The following is a 21874-nucleotide window of genomic DNA, read 5'->3' on the forward strand; positions in this document are numbered from 1 at the left end:
ATTCTGATAATACTGAGATGAATCCGAGGGATAGGATATGTAATAACGTTCATCACTGCCTCTGTGCATTCGGCTGGAATATTCTCCTCGGGTTTGCTTTCTGCCTTTAAAAAAAAAGAAAGGAGAAAAGCTGGGAGGGAACCAGGAAGAAAATCACTCCTACTGGGATGACGAAGAGGGTAAAAGACAAGGGGGCGGGGAAACTTGGTTGTTTAGTCTAAGCAGAGAGAAAACAGCCTTATCTTCAAGGTACACAGGATTACTGTCCGGGTTCATTTTGATGTCTTCAGGGAAACAAAACAAGTTTTCAGACTGCTAAAGGCTGATTTTCAGACAGAGGTAAAATCATGGGCCCTCCTCTAGATGTAAAAGCAAAGACATATTAAGACATTTATGTTACTCAGATGATAGGAGGGAACCAGGCAGACGTCACCACGGTTTCTTGGAAAAGCTGGACTAGCACAGGTGTGGATAAGACATGGAGAAATAGTGTGATCATTTGCAAATGGAGACACACTGGCTTCTCCACAGTGGGAGGAAGTCAAGTCAGCGCCCGACTGGACAACCATTGCCTACACCTTCAAGAGAGTTGCAGAGGAGCTCAAAGGCAGCATGGAGGGCTGGAGTCTGATGGCTCGGGAGGGTGTGTTAGAGGATCCACAGTGTTCCACTGAAACACCATTTATTTTTTTCTACTGGTGTGACAAGCAGAGCATGAGAATGTTCTCAGTCTACCTGGCAGATGATGTAATCAATCAAGAGTTTAGAAAAGGTGGGCACGGCTACTCTGGACTGAGTTCTCATTTTCTTATAAAACCTTTGTAAGAAGAAAGCCGTGGGATGCTTGTGAGAGGGCAAAATACGGGAAAAGACAAGGAGAAAAATCTCTTCGATCTCAAAACAAAGCACTTACCACTCTTAATGTTTGGGTGTTTGCTTTGAGTTAGAAAATTATATCTCTGTATATGCTTGAATAATTATACTTTGAAAATAATTTTATGCCTTGTTTATTTAATATTGAACAAAAAAATTCCATGTTGTTTTAAATTATTCAAAACAATCATTTAAATTATTGTGTAATATTTCATTGTGTGGGCGAACAATGGTTTACTTAATTTCCTGTCATTAGACAGATCTCTTGGTTTCATTGACTACTACAAATAATACTGACAGCATTTTTTAAAGTATTTATTTATTATTTATTTTTATTTTATATATATGTATATTCATTATTTATTATTGTTATTATTTTTTTTTCAACGTTTATTTATTTTTGGGACAGAGAGAGACAGAGCATGAACGGGGGAGGGGCAGAGAGAGAGGGAGACACAGAATCGGAAACAGGCTCCAGGCTCTGAGCCATCAGCCCAGAGCCCGACGCGGGGCTCGAACTCACGGACCGCGAGATCGCAACCTGGCTGAAGTCGGACGCTTAACCGACTGCGCCACCCAGGCGCCCCTATTGTTATTATTTTTAAGCAATCTCTATACCCAATGTGAAGCTCAAACTCACGAATGACCCCAAGATCAGGCTTCTGCAGCCAGGCACCCCAATACTGCAAACATTTTTTTATCACAACACTTCCTCCCCTGTGTTTTAGTTTATTTTAATTTTGGCAGAAGTGAATTTTATTGGGCCTGGGAAATGAACATTTTCATTATATTGTTCATGATGCATCAAGCTAGCTTCTGGATTTTAATGACCTTGGGGGCAAAGACCTTGTTATGCTAAAGACTAGAAAGTGATATGGATAGTGGATTGCAAAGCATTTAGGGGGAAAAAAAAGATGAATATGATTCAAAAGTCAAGGACCGTGAAAGAGAACATGGCTTTGGTGAAACTGCCCGTCCTCTACGATGAAATTCTGACAATCAAGTAAGAAATCTTTCTAGCGAGGAACAAAGAGACAAAGTGCGGTACAAAATAGCCTCCTCCTGTGGGCTGAGATTTTGTGAAAAGAAATGTGCAGAAGATAAAGGGAGACATTTAACTGAGAACCAGTATTAAAGAGAAGGAAAATCCTATCTCAGTATTAGGACATCCAAAGCCCAGAAAGATCAAGGCTTGGAAAAGATGCCAAAGAAGGCAACAGAAGATTGTGTTTTAACCCTGTAAGAAGAATAAGAAAGTAGTAGGCGCCCAAAGTGGAGCAGAGGTTTAGTAGCCAACGATCCTTGATTAGGCAAGGAGAAGGCCTCAAGTTCCATGCAATCTCTCTTTGAGGATGGTCTTCAAACTGAAAAGGATGGAGTGGTCTCAATTTCACCAACACAAGACCTGAGGGAAATGTGGGTCCTGGGGAAATAGTGCACAGATCAGTTATCACACTCCTTGCCACATACATTGGAGCAATTATGGAAACTTTGAGAGGCAGCCAGTTAGAGGCACATAGGTTATGTCCTGATTCCCACAGAGCTGATTCCTGAACATTGTAGTTCCTTTTTAATGGCAATATCCAGTAAAAACCTAGAATGGGTTTATGAACAGTTTGTCAACAGTTATGAATAGGAACATTTATCAGTATCTGTTGGGAAAGGTGGGTCACTATTGAAATGGTAACATTCCAGGGACACGTTACCATATCTCATCTTGTCATCAGCCACTTTCCTCAGGCGGTCCCTGAAGGCAGATATGTGCACAAAGAACAAAGCTGTTCAAGAAAATACTGTATGATGAAGCTGGGAGGCCTTCAACCTCCCCATGTTAAACCCTGCGGAGTTGAGCTGGACCACGTAGAGCATCCCTTTTGCTTAGGTAGGATGAAGAAAAGACCAAAGAGGGCATGTCCCCTTTGGGCCCAAAAGACGTGGCCGAGTAGGACAGGCCAGACTTCTAAGCAGAGCTTAGTCTTGAGGTTTGGGCAGAAAATTGAGAAGGTGACAAATAGAAGGCCAAGGGAGATACTGTTGGCCAGGATGGGCAGTGCTGACACCCTTATTCCGTGGGCCATGTAGAAACTTGAAAACAGAGCATAACCACATGGACTGGGACTGCATCAGTCCCTTTTCACTATGTGACAGATAACATCTCAGTGAATACCACCACACTCGGGTATGTGGGCCAGCGGAACTCTGGCCTCTCTTGGTGAGCTCTAGAACGTAAAGCCCAGGTACACTCTACTTGTCATCCTTTCGGGATCCGGGCTGAAGAAGCAGTGGCTGTCTTGGGCATATCCTTTCCATGGAAGGTGGAAGCCCAGGAGGGCTGGTGGAAACTTACTATGGCAAGTCCGAGGCCCAAGGCACATGGCCACGTGCAGAGTCATCAGGGATTTGCCTGGTGTAGTGGGAGGTGCTAGAAAGTCACAGGGCAGAGGGTGCCGATACAGAATTATGTTGCAGAAGGAAGTAGAGTTTGGAGAGTGATCTGCCCCAGTGACCCTCAATCACGTTTAAAGACGTATCCCCTAAGGCTGTGGCCCAGAATGGTACCTGGGAATTTGACTTCTGTGTATAAGAAGAGTGTCCACTCCTCTTTTGTGTGGATGCTTGGGGCATGGGTAGTAGGGACTACAGTTACCTTAGTTGAGACTGTCCTGGGAGGTGGTTGACTAGTTATTTCATATGTACAAACAAACTAAGATTGATTAATTTTTTTTATCCTTGGCTATACTACTTACTAATGATACAGGTCAGTAATTATTATTATTGATCCCCCAGTCACTATAGTGGTAACCACACCACTGAATTTTGGTTTGGTTTGTGTTTTTAATTTTTTTTTAACGTTTATTCGTTGTTTTGAGAGACAGAGCACAACCGGGGGGAGGGGCAGAGAGAGAAGGAGACACAGAATCCGAAGCAGGCTCCAGGCTCTGAGCTGTCAGCACAGAGCCCGGCATGGGGCTTGAACCCACGAACCATGAGATCATGACCTGAGCCGAAGTCTTAAGCCAGTGCTTAACCGACTGAGCCTCTCAGGTGCCCCGACACCACTGGATTTTGTACTGCTGGAGCTGCATCTCCAGCACCGGCATCTGGCTTGGTGACTCAGGACGAGCAACGCCAAACGGCACTGTGGTCAGCAGAGGGCTGCTGGGTCGCTGTTATTTCCAGAAACCCTGTCAGATTATAAGCAGCAAAATGAACCAGACCCATCTGTCTTTGAGGAGCTCAACATCAAGTTTTGGAATATCTGAAATGCTGCCTTGAGCTTGATCTCTGGATGCGGAACCTATTGGCAGTGTTTGGTATTTATCAGTGGGTGGACCACGGACTCTGTTTGTAAAGCCTTGTCCCCTAATGTGCCTGCAGAGAACAGGTCAAGAGACCAGATTCTTCTCCTCCCTGTGAATAGGCTGCTGAGTGGGCAGGAGGTTGAGGTGTGGATGGGCTTGCAAATGGGCCCTGGACTCCGGTGACAAAGGCAGAGGTGGCTGTTGGGAAGTGTCAGCACTGGACTGCCGCAGCATCATGTCTGGATGGCTCTACGACCCAAAGACGCATCTGGACCAGGCTTGTGCTCAGTCTCCCCCAGCCATGTGACCACACCCCATGATTTCTGCGGATCCCTGAGCTCACGCTGCACATACTGAAAGAACACTCTTCAGACTCCTCAGTTGGCTTCTCTCTTCCTCCTCTAAAGTGAAATCAAACCTTTAGAATGAGCTGGAAGAAGAAAAAATCATTGGTTCCACTGCTTTCCAGAAAAACCTTGGCTTCAAGGGGATTTAAACCCATAGGTGGAAATGCCTAGTTTTCTGGGGGGAATGTCTGTGATCGATGGCCATTTGTCTCTTCTTGGGGAACTGTCTCTATTTGAACACAGAGCTTGGCCAGTTTTATAGATCAATTTTGACAGGCTCCAGGCTCCTGGCTCCAGGCTACTGTGTGTGAATTTTGAGGCCCCAATTTCTACCTTTTGCCACTCTAGTCTTGAAATTCTTGTAGATAAATGTGGGATAAAGAAAACAAAGTGACCAGGGGTACCTGGTGGCTCAGTCCGTTGAGTGTTCAGCTTCGGCTCAGTTCATGATCTCACGGCTCTTGAGTTCTGGCCCTGCGTCAGACTCTGTGCTGGCAGTTGGGAGTCTGGAGCCTGCTTCAGATTCTGTCTCCATCTCTCTGCCCCTCTCCACTCGTGCACAGTCTCTGTCTCTTTCTCTCTCTCTCTCTCTTTCAAATAAAAATCAACATTAAAAAATTTTAAAAGTATGGGAAATCTATTTAAAAGAAAAAGAAAAAAAAAGTGACCAGATGTTGTTAAAGACCATATTTTTGTGAAAGAAGATTGACATCAGCCTGCCAGATTTGAAAACCTAAAAATCTGAATATTGTAACAACCACCTGCAAGTTTGTTTGTTTGTTTGTTTTTTCTGTGCTTCTCAGGTTGCAGATCTGAGCATGGGGGACCTGCTTTTGCACACCACCGTGATTTGGCCAAACCCGCCAGCCTCCCTGGGAAAGTGGAAAAAGGAGCCGGAACTGGCAGCCTTTGGTATGTATCAGAACAGGGCTGGTGAGGGTGGGCCCAGGGAGGGAGGCTGGGCTTATTTCCCAAAACAAGAACATTTCTTTCCCAAGACCCAATTTATTAAAATGAAGTTCATTCCAGTTATCTGAACCGGTCTTCCTGCCTTGAGCACCAACATGTCACAAACAGTGCATGAAACCTTCCAGTTAAGTATGGCCAGTGTGAGCACCAGCTACGTGGGAGGGAGGGAATGGCCGTGCCAAGCCTGCCCCGTGTACGAACACGCAGGCAGAGAAAGAGTTTGTTGTCGTCCCTGCTGTGAATATCTTTTCTTTTTATTTTTTATTAAAAAAACCCTTTTTTAATGTTTATTTTTGAGAAAGGGGCGGGGAGGGAGAGGGAGAGCAGGAGTGGGGAGGGGCAGAGAGAGAAGAAGACACAGGACTGGAAGCAGGCTCCAGGCTCTGGGCCGTCAGCACAGAGCTCCACACAGGGCTCGAACTCATGAATTGTGAGATCATGACCTGAGCCGAAGTCGGACGCTTAACCAACTGAGCCACCCAACCCCCCTCTGCATATCTTTTCAAAATAACAGGTTAACAATACACCAGGGAAAAGCCGATGGGCAAAAATGAAAACACCGTCTTTTTCTGCGACCTCAAATCTGACATCTTTTATCCTCGCTGACTCTGCTGTTGTGTGTGGTGCTGGGATTCAGGACTCTGATTCTCAGCTCACCTGTGGTGGGTGCCTTGCTCAGTTGTGGGGTGCTTCTCAATCACAGTAGGGCGAATACTAGCAAAAGTAGAGATGCTTGTGCGTGATTTCTTTTTTTCAATAAACTGGTTCAGATGGATGCAGTTGCTGTAATCAGGACTCTCACGTGGTCGTATCGTGAAATGCTCTTTGAGAGAGAAAACTGTGTTTTGGCACACCGGGAATTGTGGGTAATTTAGGAAATACGGCTTGTTGTTGCAGTTTGAATGCTTGGACGGCCTGCAGTGCCATTCTGGGTGCAACACGACCAACAGTGTGTGCTTCTGTTTTATGTTGTGTCTTCTCCTAGCCTCTACAGAAGACTCATGGGTGGGAACCTAAAATAAAGGAAATCTAGCATTTCCATTTTCTTACCTTGCCTTCAAGAGGTTGTTGCTTAAGGCTTCTTTAACCGGAACACTTCTTTTTTCCTCCCCCCATGATGTGAACAGAGTCTCCCCAAGTGGAACATCCTAGTGATATTAAAATCAGAGTGTTGAACATAAAGACTCTAGAACTTCTCACTTAGATCACTCAGCCTTCACGGAAAAACGTAGTGACCTTTGTAACATTTTCAAAAAGCCACTAGAGTAGTGATGCCATTTCATTAAGCATAACAAAGGTGGGCAGGCGCCTGGGTGGCTCAGTTCGTTGAGCGTCCCACTCTTGACTTCGGCTCAGGTCATGAGCTTGTGGTTTGTGGGTTCCGGCTCTGTGCTCATAGCTTGGAGCCTGCTTGGGATTCTCTCTCTCTCTGTTTGCCCCTCTCCCTTCTCGTGCGCTCTCTCAAAATAAATAAATAAACATTAAAAAAATAAAAGGTGGGTACAAGTGTGCAAGAAAAATATGACTACATGTGTCATACAAGAAAGTATTGGGATATTATAACACGTTGGTAGCTTTTGATGGGGGCGGGGTGCTTTTGGCAGGGGTAGGAGAGTGTTTTCTTTCCCTACCCCCCCCCACCCCCCACCCCCCACTTACCAGTTGTGTTTCTTATGTTGCAATTTCTTCTTGGAAGGGCTGGCAGCTTTCTGATGCTTCATGGTAGGTCATTTCTAGGAAGTATGATTCCCAAGTAAATGACCCAAACGGTCTTACCTACCTGTTTCTGATTCTGGGCTACAGGTGAACAATTCCAGAGTTCCGTCATTGGGACTTTTTCACGACTATGTCCTGAATTGTACAGATTTCCTGGGGTTAGAAATGAACAGATTTAAAACCAGAAAATAATTTGAGTGGGAGAAAGTAGGGGTCAACCAACCTACTCTGTAAAAGGCCACATTGTAAATGTTTTAGGTTTTCAGGGCCAGAAGCCATATGTAGCTAAACTGCAACCATAGACCATATGTAACCAAATGAGCGCCTGTATTCACAGGCTGTGCTGAATAGGCAGCTGGCCCCAGTTTCCAGGGTGGTTTACAAAGGGTTCAGGAACAGGCTGTTTTTGAGGTTTGGGGCTTAGGTGCCTCTTGCTGCACAGGCTCAGAGGGAGGACAGTGTGTGTTCCACTCTGCATCATTCTGCTCCCTGCCCCGTGGGTTGCTTACTGGGGCTGGGAGAGGGGGAGGCTCACCAAAAGGGAGCCCCCAAACACCTGTGCTGGGTGTGAATGGAAGTTGCACACCCAGCCCCAGTGACCGGTGATCACACTGCCAGTAGATTCCGCCGGGGCCATAGTTAGTGAGGTGAGAATTGCCCAAGGCTCTATGGGAGGTGGAGGCAAGCTTATTTAAGTAAGAGTCATCTCCAGAGGGCACCAGGTGGCTCAGTCAGTTCTGTGTCTGACTTCGGCTCAGGTCATGATCTTGCGGTTTGCAGGTTCGAACCCCCATATCAGGCTCTGTGCTGGCATGACAGCTCACAGCCTGGACCCTGCTTTGGATTGTGTGTCTCCCTCTCTCTCAGCCCCTCCCCTGCTCACGCTCTGTCTCTTGTCTCTGTCTCTCTCTCTCTCTCTCAGAAAATGAATAAACATTAATTTTAAAAAATTGAGAAAAACAAACCAGGATTATGAGCAAAGGCAGGCTGTCCTCACCATCATGAGCTTACTTACAGGTTTTCAGCCCTCCAAGGTCATGTTTGGCAGTTTTGATGTGATTTCAGGTAGCAAGGCAGAGCAAACAGCCTTAGAAATGCCTTTTGAAGTGAGGAGGAGTTGCTGTAAGGGAAGCAGGGTAATTACCATTGAACAGGCAGCTCTGGGGTTAAAACGCGGTTGTCTTTTGATTTGAATCTCGTCTCAGGAGACAGCACAGCTTTCCTCTGAAACAAATTGATGTACTGATGTATACCTCAGCACCTTGATGTTCTTACTCACAGGATGGCTAATCTGTACTGAATGCTGATGATTATCACCTTAAAAAAAAAAGAAAAGAAATAGTTGCTCTGGGCTTCCGCCTTGCAGGGTATTAGATGTTCACCGCTGGGGGTGTAGGGGAGTGCTTGGGGCTGGCAAGGGGTAGCTAGGAGTTTTGGTGGGGGTCATGTGGAAGAGATTGGGCAACACCTCCAGTCAGCTGAGTGAGACTAGTCCCAGGGGATCAGGGAGGGTTTAAGGCGGAGGTGGTCACAGCCCCTGCTGAGGACCGCTCTGGCCCCACCGCTGTGATCCAAGATAGTTGAGGTCAGGGTAAACTGAGGCAGGCCAGTAGCCTTTTTAGAACCATGGCAACCACCCCATTGAGCTGTAGTCCCAGTGACTTGGTGGGTCTTCTGAGACTAAGGTCACTGGACACCCTGTCCTGGGGTGGAGCTCCCTCAGTTTTAAAGGGACCCATTGTCCCGGCCGTGGTGATTTCTGAAGGCTTCCGGTGGGAATGTAGGGCCTCTTCAGGTGCCAGTGTTAGTCACCGTGCAGAGCACGTACAGCTTCCTTGGGCCAGTGGGGACTTTGGAGAGGGAACCACTCCGTCAATCCTCTAGGATTCTTTTTCTTTCTTCCCTCCCTTTCTTTCTTTCTTTCTTTCTTTCTTTCTTTCTTTTTCTTTCTTTCTTTCTTTCTTTCTTTCTTTCCTTCTTTCTTTCATTTATTTATTTTAAGAGAGACAGAGACAGCACTGGTGGGGTAGGGGCAGAGAGAGGGGGGTGGAGAGAGAGAATCCCAAGCAGGCTCCGTGCTGTCAGCACAGAGCCTGACATGAGGCTCGAACTCACAAACCGTGAGATCATGACCTGAGCGGAAACCAAAAATTGGATGCTTCACCGGCTGAGCCAGCCAGGTGCCCCGACCCTCTGGAACTCTTGAGGGGTGGGATGCTGTGAGCGTGAAGGGCCAGGGGCAGTCCAGACCCAGAGGCTAGAGCTGGTTTCTTTACACCATCAGGCTGGTTTCTGCAGTGGAGGTTAGAGGCATCTTGCACCAAGGAGAAGCCGATTCATTTATAATAGGACAGGTGTGACCACCTGGGCCCTGGCTCTTGGGGCCAGAGCGGGAAGGGGGATGGAGTCCTTGCATCCAAGAGCCAGCGATGGGCTTGCCCATCTTCTGGTCTCCTGGGTGCCTGTTCTTCCTTCCCTCTGGGAAGAGTCAGAGTCACTGAGTGGTCACCATGCTTGGCATTGTTTAAGGAACTCTATGGAGTGTGCACAACTATTGGGTCTCCTCTACCCCTCAAAGACTGTAAGAATAAACCGGCAAGCTCCCTGCCCCTGGATCCTTCCTGTGATTCAGCCCCATTTGGAAGAAGTGCAATTGCATTCTGCTTTCATAAACGCATTTTCATTTCTTTAGGTCAAAAAAGATGAGTTCTGTTTCCTGAATTATCAATACTCTGTGTGTGTGTGTGTGTGTGTGTGTGTGTGTGTGCACTATTTATTAGGTTAGCTGGCATAAATCTAAATCCCTGTAAGCTTTGTTATCATCATCAAGGTTTGTACTGTTTCTCCAGCTGCTGAACCAGTACATTTTTGTTAAATGCATTCTGCCGAAGTTTTAAACTTGAAATCATACCATGATTAAACTTGATTTAAAAAGGTTCCAGTGGGGCGGGAGGGTTTATTTCCATTTACTTAGGCTTTCTGTGATTTTTGGAAAATTGTCATCTCAGGAGGTTTTGGAGCTGTGTGGATGGGGTGAATGAGCAGAAGGTGGGGTCGGGGCTGGCTCACATGCCCCTCGCTGTCTTCTTGGGGACTGTAGTGTCCATTATCGGAGTTCAGAGGAAAGCCCGTGTGTTATGTGCTGTAACCACCTTGTCTCCTTTTTCCAGTCTTCAAAACTGCTGTGGTCCTTGTGTATAAAGACGGTTCCAAACAGAAGAAGAAACTTGTAAGACTTCTTACGTCTCCCCTGGTTTGAAAGTAACTCCATTTCTGTCTGCTTCGTAGTTTTTATCTGCATAATTACCATTCTGCCCCTTGGTCAGGCACAAGCCTCGTGTGATTTCTTTCTTTCTTTCTTTCTTTCTTTCTTTCTTTCTTTCTTTTCTTTCTTTCTTTCTTTCTTTTTCTTCCTTCCTTCCTTCCTTCCTTCCTTCCTTCCTTCCTTCCTTCCTTCCTTCCTTTCTTTTTAAATACATTTGAAGTGTTGCTAAGAACGGGAGGAAATTGCCTACCCCGCCTTCTCTTTGGCAGGTGCACATTGAGAGCATGAAACGTGAAGAGCTATTGGGGCCCATCATGGCCAGAACCTTCCTGACACTTGTTTCCTTTTTTCTGTCCCCCTTTTGGGGAATCCTTTTCATCTTCCTTCTTGTGGGGCTGAGGTCCCTCCAGACCAGCACGGGGTGTTCCAGCCTCACTAGTTGTCTGGGTGTGAGTGTGGGGGGTGTGGGTGTGTGTCTGTGGTGGTGGGGGGGGCAGTCCGGTCCAGGCTGAAGCAGATCACCCTCACGCACCTGCTTCCTTCTCTTCCTGCAGGTAGGATCTCACAGGCTTTCAATTTATGAGGACTGGGACCCCTTCCGGTTTCGGCACATGATCCCCACTGAAGCTCTGCAGGTTCGAGCTTTGGCAAGTGCAGGTAAACACGGGAACGTGCCGGGTGCATGTTTCCAACGTGTGTATGAACGGTTGGTCTGAATCCTTTCTTTGGCATAACCTCTGTAACCTTCCTTTGTCTTCTATATTTATCTCTTTTTCCTCAGTCTCTCTACTGCCTCTTGTGTTCCCAGCCATGTATGAAATATTTGAATGAATGAATGCATGCATGCATGCATGCATGAACGAAGCGAATGGATGGAATGTTTTCAATATTGTTTCAAGGAGTTCTAGTCAATCCTGTTATATGTATTAATATTATAGTGCCTAATATCTGAGTAGCAGTGAGTCTTGTACTTCTGGACAGAATCCTTGAGACCATGAGCAGATTAAAGCCCACAGAAAATCACTCACTAGCTTTTTAACCGGGGGGGGGGGGCTGTAAAGACCACCAAAAGCACAAAATAAAGCCATTAAAGCCTATCCCACTTGGACAACAGGTGCAGTTGTCTGGTAGTGAAGGGAGAACATGGAAGGGACCTCTGCAATGCACAGTAGATCCGTATTTCTGTGTCCTCTTATGGCATCTGATGTGAGCATTAAGTTCTTGGTGCCCAGTGCGTGTTCCTCATCCTTCCCTGTTTCCACGTGTCACCTCCATGAGTAATAAAATTGGCTCGGATCCTCATAAAATCAAGTCCCACATCATGCGGTTTTAGTGAACCTTCAATTACTCACTGAAATTAAACCAGAGCTTCTTCCCTCACTGTTGTGATCTCTTGTAGAAACACTCAAATGCAGAAACCCCATAGGACAAATGTATTTGGGATGATCATTTGCCTTAAGAAGGTTTCTTCCCAACCTTGAGGCACAGCAATTCACTCTGGTGCCTTTTTACTTTCTTTGATTTGCGAGAACCTGGAAGTTATTAGCTGGAGTAGCATTCCGAGGATGGGGCACTTAAACACTCTTCTTGTCTTATTTTGTAATCGTAGGTTGCAGATTATCTAGTTCGTGTGTTGTGCCTGTTTTTTTTTTTTTTTGTATTTTTTTTTTTAACGTTTATTTATTTTTGAGACAGAGAGGCAGAGCATGAATGGGGGAGGGTCAGAGTGAGGGAGACACAGAATCCGAAACAGGCTCCAGGCTCTGAGCTGTCAGCACAGAGCCCGACGCGGGGCTCGAACTCACGGACCGTGAGATCGTGACCTGAGCTGAAGTTGGCCGCTTAACCAACTGAGCCACCCAGGCGCCCCTGTGCCTGTTTTATAAATGGGAAAGCTTGTGTCCGTGGCCGACTGTTGGCTTCTCGGCCAGATATTTTGCCTTCACTGAGGACCACGTACACAAAGAATTTAAATTGTGGCAACAAAGCCATCTTTGTGATGTGCTGTTCCATTCTCACTCTTTCATGCTTTCATTCAAAGCATGTTTAAGATAATCAAGATAAAAGCTTTTTTTTTTAAGTGAGTTAGAAAGATTAGCCAACTTGTTTCTCGTCATGAGATACATTCCAGTGGCTCTGAGAAACCAGAATGTGCAATTTCTCGATTTTTATCTTCGTTTGGGAAGATGCGTGAACATTTTTGCAGATGAGTCCTGGTTGGGCTTAAAGCGTGTGGGCACAATGAGGGTTTGTGACCGGGGCTCTCGGTACCACGCTGGGTAAGGCTGAGACCTCGCAATGTGCAGCCTTTGCTCATTGCAGTAATTGTCCTTTCCACAAATACTATTTCTGACTTCAAAGACCATGGTATGCCGACGTTGCAAAGCTTAGAAATGACTTTAAAGTACAACTGTCCCCACCTCTGGGCATCCCATTTTTGCTTCCCTCAGAGTGGGCACCCTGGGGGTGCTGAGAAAGGGGAGGAGGCCCATCTGTTTCCAGGACCTGCTTGGCCAGGACACGGGCCTGGCCACTCACAGGGAAGGCTCTTCTCAGGGACACGAGGACCTGCCTCTGGATAGCACTGGCCTGCTGCACTCTGCACTGGCATCTTGGGTTCTGTCTAGTCCAACCGTTGCCAAAAGAACTACTCACTTAATGGAAATAGTTCGGCCAAACAGGCCGTGCAGCTAAAGGGGTAGTTCTGTAATCAATATGATTGACCGATTGCCCTTTTAGACCATCTAGCAGGAGACTGTAGCAACTGGAAAATTTCCAAGCATTTCTTTTTCTTAACACCCATTAAGCTCTCACTTTGTCTCTCTGAGCTGACAGGATGGTGGTGAAGGACCTTTGGTCTTATGAGGCTCTGCGCTATTTAATCTTACGCCAGGGCGTAGAACATGCTTTTGTAAAAATGCAAACCTATCTCTTTGGAACGTACGCTAATCCCTCCTTGTTTTAATTTACGTAGACGCGGAAGCAAATGCCGTGTGTGAAATTGTCCATGTAAAGTCTGAGTCTGAAGGGAGGCCGGAGAGGATCTTCCACCTGTGCTGCAGGTGAGCCTGGGGCCGTGAGACTGTGCAGCGCAGAGGGAAGGGACGTGACTGCTCGATGTCCCCTCAACCCCCTCAGGGCTCTGCACATCTGCCTGTGCGTCCCTAGATGCCACGTGCTTTTTCTTGCGCAACAAATAACACTGATCCGACAAATTAAACTGATCTTATCAGAACATAGACGATGATCTCACTAACCTAATTTCTTTTTATTTACTTATATACTTATTTTAAGTTTGTTTGGAGAGAGAGCAAGCAAGTGGGGGAGGGACAGAAAGAGAGGGAGAGAGAGAGAGAGAGAGAGAGAGAATCTCAAAAAGGTGCTGTGCTCTCACTGCAGAGCCTGACTCGGGGCTCCAGCTCATCACCATGAGATCATGACCTGAGCCGAAACCTACAGTTGGACGCTTCACCGACTGAGCCACCCAGACGCCACGCCCTCCCCACCCCCCACCACATGCATTATTTCATTTAGCCAGACTGAGGTTCCATTATTCCATTTTACCTATGGGGAGCCAAGGCTCACGGAGGCTACTTTGCCTAAAATATTACAGAAATGAACACTGAGTTCAAACTCGGGTACTATCTGCATAGGCTAACCTGTTTGTGATTTTGTTGGCAAAGTCCATGGACTTTGGTGAGCCCGCCCCTAGAGATGCTGTATTCATTCATCATTAATACGGAAGACTGAGTGCCACTTACCTGGGTAGAAATACCGACCACCTAATTAGAAAAATTACTGTTACCTAGGAGGAAGGTTTTTATTGTGAGAATTATGACTTGGGAAGATTTTTTAGTTCTTTTCAAGGTAGCTTTAATATTGACTTGTCGTGGGGCACCTGGGTGGCTCAGTCGGTTAAGCGTCCCACTTCAGCTCAGGTCATGATCTTTATGGTTTGTGGGTTCGAGCCCCATGTCGGGCTCTGTGCTGACAGCTCAGAGCCTGGAGCCTGCTTTGGATTCTGTGTCTCTCTCTCTGTCCCCCCCCCCCCCCAACCTCCACCTTATGCTCTGTCTCTCTCTCAAAAATAAATAACATTTTAAAAAGTCTTTAAAAAAATATCGACTTGTTGAAATATGTCATGGGAGTAGCTGATATTTAACATAAGGCCAACTCTAGAGGAAACTAAGGTCGTTGGGATGTCTGTCTTTGGGTGCTCTGCAGAGCTGAGAATCCTGTGGTTCATTTGCCTGTAAAAAAAACATTTTGGCACGAAAGGCCTTAAGTGTCAAAAGCAGAATCTGGCAACTTCTTGGTGCAGGATCAGTGTATTCATCAGTCTATTCGTCAATGGGCTGTCTGTCCCACATTAGCTGCGGGAGATGAGTCGCAAGGCATAAAGGGAAAGAAGTGTGTGTTCTCTGTCTCCAGCAATGAAAACATGGCTCAGCGCAGAAATTGGAGTTGTGGCCTCTTTAACCTTTGGTCCTCAGGGATATTTGTTGGGCTGCCCCCGATAACATTAGAAGATCCCCACGTGTTAAGTACTTTTTCCCCCTCACGCGTGTAAATCTTCTTTCTTTTCATAGCTCTCCAGAGAGCCGGAAAGATTTCCTGAAGGCCGTGCATTCAATCCTGCGTGATAAGCACAGAAGACAGCTCCTCAAAACTGAAAGCCTTCCCTCATCCCAGCAATATGTACCTTTTGGAGGAAAAAGATTGTGTGCGCTCAAAGGGGCCAGGCCAGCCATGAGCAGGGCAGGTACTGTGGGGATTCAGACGTTCAAGATCCCCGTCACCCCCACTCCACTGTAGGACTCCAGTGAGCTTGACCTTTCTGTTGAGCAAGAATTAGATGTGGCCTTGTGGGGTCTAACACTGGAGTACAGCTCTTCCCTGGTGTCAGGTTCCTTGCCCTTGCCTCCTTACCGGCAGCTCCCCGGGGATCCGCCCTTCATTTACTCATCTTGCCCTCCCTCCAGCTTCCCTTTGCCACCCTCCTCCTTTTGGCTGGGGACGCCTCTCTCATTCGCCAAGCCAGCAAGTGAGCGCGTTCCCTTTCTGGAGGGGCTCTCTCAGCCTGCTTGTGGAATGAGAGTCGCTGCTTTGCATGACAGCCGGCTTTGTCTAGCAAAAAGCAGTGTGTCCTGTCTCAGCAAGGTCACGGCCTGCCATTCTGAAAACATGGTGGCTCTGTAATCTGAAAACACAGCGATGCCTGTTCTCAGTAAGGATGCCATGTTTGGTAGACCAGGTGACACATAAGCTGTTTACCCTTGCCTAGTGCCTGCAACTTTATTTTTAGCTTCAGTGTTAGTTTGGGGAAGCCTTGAGCTGCTATTTGGTAAAGAGGAAACTAGAGTTTAAATGGTCCCAGAGTAAATATTCTTTTAGGACCGGAATCATCACCTTGGAGCAGTGAGGAAGGAAGACCTATACTACCATCTATAAATAGCAGTAAAATATATCTAGGAAGAAAGGTATTTTCATAACATAGGTATTAGTGACATCAAGATATTCACACTTTTATCCCTCCTTTCTTAAGAGGTAGCCCTGAATTTTGCAGGGAATTGTCCAGTAAAAGAGGCTTCCTTGGCATTTGCCGAGAAGGTTCTGACCTTTGTCCGGGTCACCTTTCTGCCTATTCACAATTGTGTCGAAGAGGCATAGATAGAATTGTGAATGGTTGGAGGTTTTCGTAGACCTAGCCTACATAGCTTGACATGGGGTATTATGTTCTTGAGGCACCTTACCTTTAGCTAATGTTGGGGGTTAGTTAAATCGAACCTACTCTCCAATCAGTTGATAAATGTCTGTTGAAAACCTAGTGCAGTGAACATCTCGTGTTCTGTTGGGTTCTCCAAGTATCTTGAGAATCTGACATACCTTTGTATCCACAATTTCTCGCGGAGTCCTCATGTGAAGAAAACTTTGCAGATCCCTTTATACCCCACAGTAGAGCACTTCTCCTGAGAATTGTCTCGCCTAACCTTTTTACTTGCCAGGGAATGTTTAAATTCGGATTGCGAATACGCGTGCCAGCCTCAGGAAATGTGCTTGTCATTGGCTAGGTTTCAGTTGTTAATCAATGAACCTAAATTCAGAGCTGCATTTGCGTTAAAACTGAGCAATTTTAGTCTGCAGGACACTCAGAAGTTTTCCTGCTAAGACCCCTTTGGAGCGAAAACGAATGCAGAGTTACACCATCATGGAAACCAAGAGAAACCCTCAATGTCAGCCTGTTGGCTTTGGCTGATTGGAAGTTGTCTGCCTGATGGCTCATAGTTAGCTGAAGAAAGTTTTGGCTGTTCTGCAAACCCCTCAGTATCATCATCAGCATCTTCACGTTAGACGATTTAAAGATGATGCTTGAGTGGCTCAGCCAGCATCAGTTTGTCACAAGTCTTAACAATGAGTTGGGAATACTCAAGTCAGAGATGGTCTCCCTGAACCCTGTATAGCCGTCCAGGTTATTAAGTGTCCTTTTAACAAAGGATAAATACTCATGCTTCATTGTGCATTGTCATAAATACCCAGGTAGTTTATTTCTCTGTTCTGATTGAAAAGGACAGTAAAGCCAAGTGTCTTGCCTCAGTACTCAGTCTGAAAGTACTTTATGTCTGCCAAAAGCCCAGTTAAAATGAAAGAATTATACACATACAGAACCTACCATCCATTCTATAATCGGGGTTTGTTTTTGTTTTTGTTTTATATTTTCCTTATCCCGCATCTGTCCATCCATCGTCCATCAACGCATCGTATTTTTGACACATTTCAAAAATACACACGTTAACACACTTTACCCCTGAATACTTGAGCATTGGCAAAAATATTTCCAGTAGCCCAAGTTTGAATTGAGGTGGTTCTAATATGGCGATTGGAGACAGGCAGATTCCACTCTGGTGGGATTGGGATAAAACTGAACAAGAAGTTTTGCTTTTTCCCAGTGGAGTAAAAGTAGTGCCTTTTTTTTTTCTCTCTCTCTTTTTTTTCCATTTTTCCTGGAAACCTTTATTCGATTCCCCTCCTTGATCAAGAGCGATGTCCGTTTGTTCCATTTTCAGCTGGTAGAACGATAGAAACCTAGGGATCTGAGCCAGAGGATGGCCGGAATGGGAGCCAAGTGAGGGCGTCATCCGACCCACTGCCCGTATACCTGCTGTGTTTGGAGTCATGGCTATGTTTGGCAGTACTTGGGAATAGCTATCGTACTTTTTACACTGAAAACAATTTAATGGTTTTAGGGCTTAGGTGCCGGGAACGCGGCTCCTAATGGGGGTTTAGGCTCTTCCCCTCCACTGGGAACCCCATGTTGCATTTCACCTTCTTGTGTCTAACGCCACAGCCCCTTGACTAGCAGGGACCAGGCAGTGGCGTCCCTTGCGTATGTGTCTTTTGTGTGTGAGCGTGTGGCGGGAGTGTTCGTCTGCTTGATTGAGTGGCGTCTTGTGTGTTTTGAAAAACTCTGGCTTCCTAGAGGGCTGTGGGGTGAACAAACAAATTCAATGATCTGTTTGTTGGTAATGGTGAGTCCCTTTATATGGCGCTTCGAGGATCAATGGCACGGGTGTCATATATGACTTCTTTCTCATTCCACTCGGGCACCGGTGTTTTAATTGATCTGTAGGAGAGTAATCGGTGACACTCTCCTGTAGGCTCTGCGTGAGGGACGCCGTGCCCTTACTTCACTGCAGATCCTCCAGAAATGTGACATTTGGTTTCCCAGAGAGCAGTATAACTTGGACCCAAACTTCTGCCTCCTTGATGTGTGATTTCTACGAAACCAGTGGAACCCTAAAAGCACCTCCTACCCTTACCAGAGACCCATCCCAGCTACATGACCCTAGGACAGCCCCTGGGGATCCCCAGAGCACTGCACCATGGGACATCGTCAGGGCTGAGGGCACTAACTAATCCCAGGGTCAGAGGTCAGCTGGGTGCAGCACAGAGTAGAGAAATGGATTGTTTCAGAGGGAGGTGAATCCCCTTTTCCCCATAACCGACAGCCCCCTGCGTCCCTCTGTTCCCCCTGCCCTTCGGTCCATTGCTATGACATCCTCCAAGTCCAGACATCTGTGTGAAATAAAGACTCTAAGGCAGACTGGTGAAATCTGGACTTTAAGCCCCGAACGACATCAAATAAACACCATTTAGCGTTTGTTTTTCTTTTCTTTGCTGTCTGGATTTTCATCGCATGTAAAGCATGTGGGGGTTTTCTTTTTATATTTTTGTGTGTGTGTGCAGTGTCCGCCCCAAGCAAGTCTCTTGGCAGAAGGAGGCGGCGACTGGCTCGAAACAGGTTTACCATTGACTCTGATGCCATCTCGGCCAGCAGCCCGGAGAAAGAGTCCCAGCAGCCCCCCGGTGGCGGGGACACTGACCGATGGGTAGAGGAACAGTTCGATCTTGCTCAGTACGAGGAGCAAGACGACATCAAGGAGACAGACATCCTCAGTGACGATGATGAGTTCTGTGAGTCCGTGAAGGGCGCCGCGGTGGACACAGACCTGCCCGAGCAGCTTCAGGCTGCGTCCATCAGTCAGCGGGAGAGAGGCCGCAAAAGCCTGGATAGTCACGCGTCTCGCATGACGCAGCTCAAGAAGCAAGCCGCCCTGTCGGGCATCAATGGAGGCCTGGAGGGCCCGAGCGAGGAAGTCATCTGGGTTAGGCGCGAAGACTTTGCCCCCTCCAGGAAACTGAACACTGAGATCTGACTGTCACTTTCCCCTAGAGAGTGTGTGTAGATACTCCCACCCCCCACGCCCTGCCCTCCCCCTGCCCCCTCCTGTCCCCTCAAGGAGGAGAATGTCCCCGTAGGTGGCACTCTTGCACACACACACACGGTTTTGGCGGCTTGACTTTGTGCTGAAGCCACGTCGCCACCCAACTTCGTCATCTCTCACGACACCAGAAAGAATTGTCCAGAATCCCAAATAAGCTCGAGTTCCATCTTCTGTACATTCCTAAGGGCTCTTATCCTCAACTAATCAGGGCCGGAAAAATTCAAAAATAAAACAAAAAAAAAAGAAAGATTCTGTAGCACTGGAAAAAGAATCACCCCGGGTGTTTTAAGTATGTTACGACAGATTAGTTGAAGGGACAGCACAAAAACTAACAATAATAAAAGTCGCTCTATCTGAAATCAGTTCAGGAGCCATCTCTCAGTTGGGGAAACCACGTTCAAACACAAAACACAACAAAGCAACTGTACCGTCTACAATGTTCTTACTCCTTCCCCTCTTAAATGTCTGAGAATATCTGTGTATTTTAAGAATGTGTGAGGAGACGGTGGAGATGTATGTTTTGATGAGTTGTTTTTTGGAGTTTTTTTTTTTTGTTGGTTTTTTGTTTGTTTGTTTGTTTTCTTCTCTCTCTTCTGTTTTGGTCCATGGCTGGTCTTACTCAGTGTCCGTGTTCGGAAGTTCTAGTTTTGCATAGAATTATAAAGATGCCAAACTCTTTAAGAAGAGATCCAAATTTATCACTTGAAAAAAAAAAAACACAAAAAAAACACTATTTTTTGTATTTTACTTGAGATGCAGGGGCACAAACAGATAAGAATTTTACAGTGCTAGTGTAACTCTGAATCTAAAGAAATGAGGATTTTACCTTTTACAGAGAGAGTGAGGCATGGTGATTTTATATTTATATATGAAAGGCCAACAAGATGCTTAGGAGAAACTTTTAAAGAAACAGATTGCTTTTTTTTTTTCTTTTTCTTTTTTTAATGTTTGAATCTCTATGCGAGATGGGAGCTTGGCTGGATTAAACATGACACCCGGATGGGCAGTGTGTTATGTCTGTTGCACGTGGCGGGGGAGGGGAGGCTCCTTCTCAAGGGGTTGCCATGGTGATCATTGGTTTTCCCATCAAAGTTGCATCCTCATCCATAGAATACCTGTCCCTTCCCTGACGGTCCACACCAGACCCCTTAACAAAACAGCCTCTTCAGAAACCTATCTTGTGTTTAATACTTTCAACATGCCAACGAAAACAGGGTAAACACGCTAAAAAACCTAACGTTCTCAACAGATTTCCAAATAGGAAGAACAAAAACAAGTTAAAGCACTTTTGATTCTTTTAAAACGGTTTATAGCTTTTTTTTTTTTTCTCCCATTTCACAATGTCCACTTCCTAAGAAGGGTTTCAATAATACGAAAACTTTCTTTTTTGGGGAAAATATCTATTTGGTGTTTGACACATCAGTAGGTACTTTAAAGACCTGAATTTTATAGTAGCTTTAGGAATTATATTTTATAAAAATCAGTTATGACTTTATATTTCCAGACAATAGAGAGTTCAGAACGTCACGCTCCGGTACCCCTGCTTGCTTTACCCGCTTTTCCACCCTCTGTCCCCCCCCCCCCCACCCTTTCGGGTTTCCAGGGCTTTGAGCTTGATCTTTTGAAAGTTTTATTCTATTAAATTTTTGCTATATCTTCTGGTTTTCTTAAAAAGCTTTAGAATGGTTTCTATACCCTTTGTACCACTGCATTGTTCCATATCACCTCTAGTTCGATTGTGTCCAGATGGAAAACGGAAGCAGAGACTTCTGATAGCCACACTAGTCCCAGTGCAACGGTTCCGTCTGCAGATGCTAGAAAGTCTGGTGCTTAGAGAGGGTGCCATTGTCTCTTGTACATAAGGTCATGACGTGTCTATGTCAAAAGTTCTTATATATTTCTTTTATAAGCTGAAAGAAGGTCTATTTTTATGTTTTTAGGTCTACGAATGGAACGTTGTAAATGCCTGTCAAACAATAAAAATACTGAAAAGTATCTGGACGGTCCTGTGCCTTTTTGGATGGGAGGATGGGTGTGGACTGTTGGCGGTTGGAAAGAGGAGATTCCTGGGAATGCCCTTTTGTTTCTCTCTCTCTCTAAATAATTATCGTGATCATCAAGGGAAAGCTGACTTGGTAGAGCTTTTTGTGCTTTTGTGTTTTTTTGTGTGTTGTTGTTTTTTTTTTTAATTTTTTTGTGTTGGGGGTGCCTGGGTGGTTCAGTCGGTTAAGTGTCTGACTTCGGCTCAGGTCATGATGTCGCCGTTCCTGAGTTCGAGCCCTGCGTCGGGCTCTGTGCTGACAGCCCGAAGCCTGGAGCCTGTTTCAGATTCTGTGTCTCCCTCTCACTCTCAGCTCCTCCCCTGGCCACACTCTGTCTCTGTCAAAATAATAAACATTAAAAAAAAAATTTTGTGGGGGCGCCTGGGTGGCGCAGTCGGTTAAGCGTCCGACTTCAGCCAGGTCACGATCTCGCGGTCCGTGAGTTCGAGCCCCGCGTCGGGCTCTGGGCTGATGGCTCAGAGCCTGGAGCCTGTTTCCGATTCTGTGTCTCCCTCTCTCTGACCCTCCCCCGTTCATGCTCTGTCTCTCTCTGTCCCCAAAATAAATAAACGTTGAA

The 21874-nt window shown here is 46.1% G+C and overlaps 1 protein-coding gene across 7 annotated transcripts in view; it reads left to right on the forward strand.

Moving 5' to 3' along the window:
- The window catches only part of TIAM1 (TIAM Rac1 associated GEF 1), a 392899-nt gene extending 371649 nt beyond the window's left edge, over positions 1-21250 (forward strand). For all 7 annotated transcript variants that reach the window (XM_045436876.1, XM_045436879.1, XM_045436875.1 and 4 more), the window contains 6 exons: positions 5326-5434; positions 10378-10436; positions 11027-11129; positions 13447-13534; positions 15062-15234; positions 18717-21250. In XM_045436876.1, coding sequence (XP_045292832.1) covers positions 5326-5434; positions 10378-10436; positions 11027-11129; positions 13447-13534; positions 15062-15234; positions 18717-19186 — 1002 coding nt within the window. In that variant the 3' untranslated portion in view covers positions 19187-21250. The remainder of the gene's footprint in view (positions 1-5325; positions 5435-10377; positions 10437-11026; positions 11130-13446; positions 13535-15061; positions 15235-18716) is intronic.
- The last annotated feature ends 624 nt before the right edge of the window (positions 21251-21874 follow it).

The sequence above is a fragment of the Leopardus geoffroyi genome, chromosome C2 (genome assembly GCF_018350155.1).
Source record: "Leopardus geoffroyi isolate Oge1 chromosome C2, O.geoffroyi_Oge1_pat1.0, whole genome shotgun sequence".
NCBI classification, from domain to species: Eukaryota; Metazoa; Chordata; class Mammalia; order Carnivora; family Felidae; genus Leopardus; species Leopardus geoffroyi.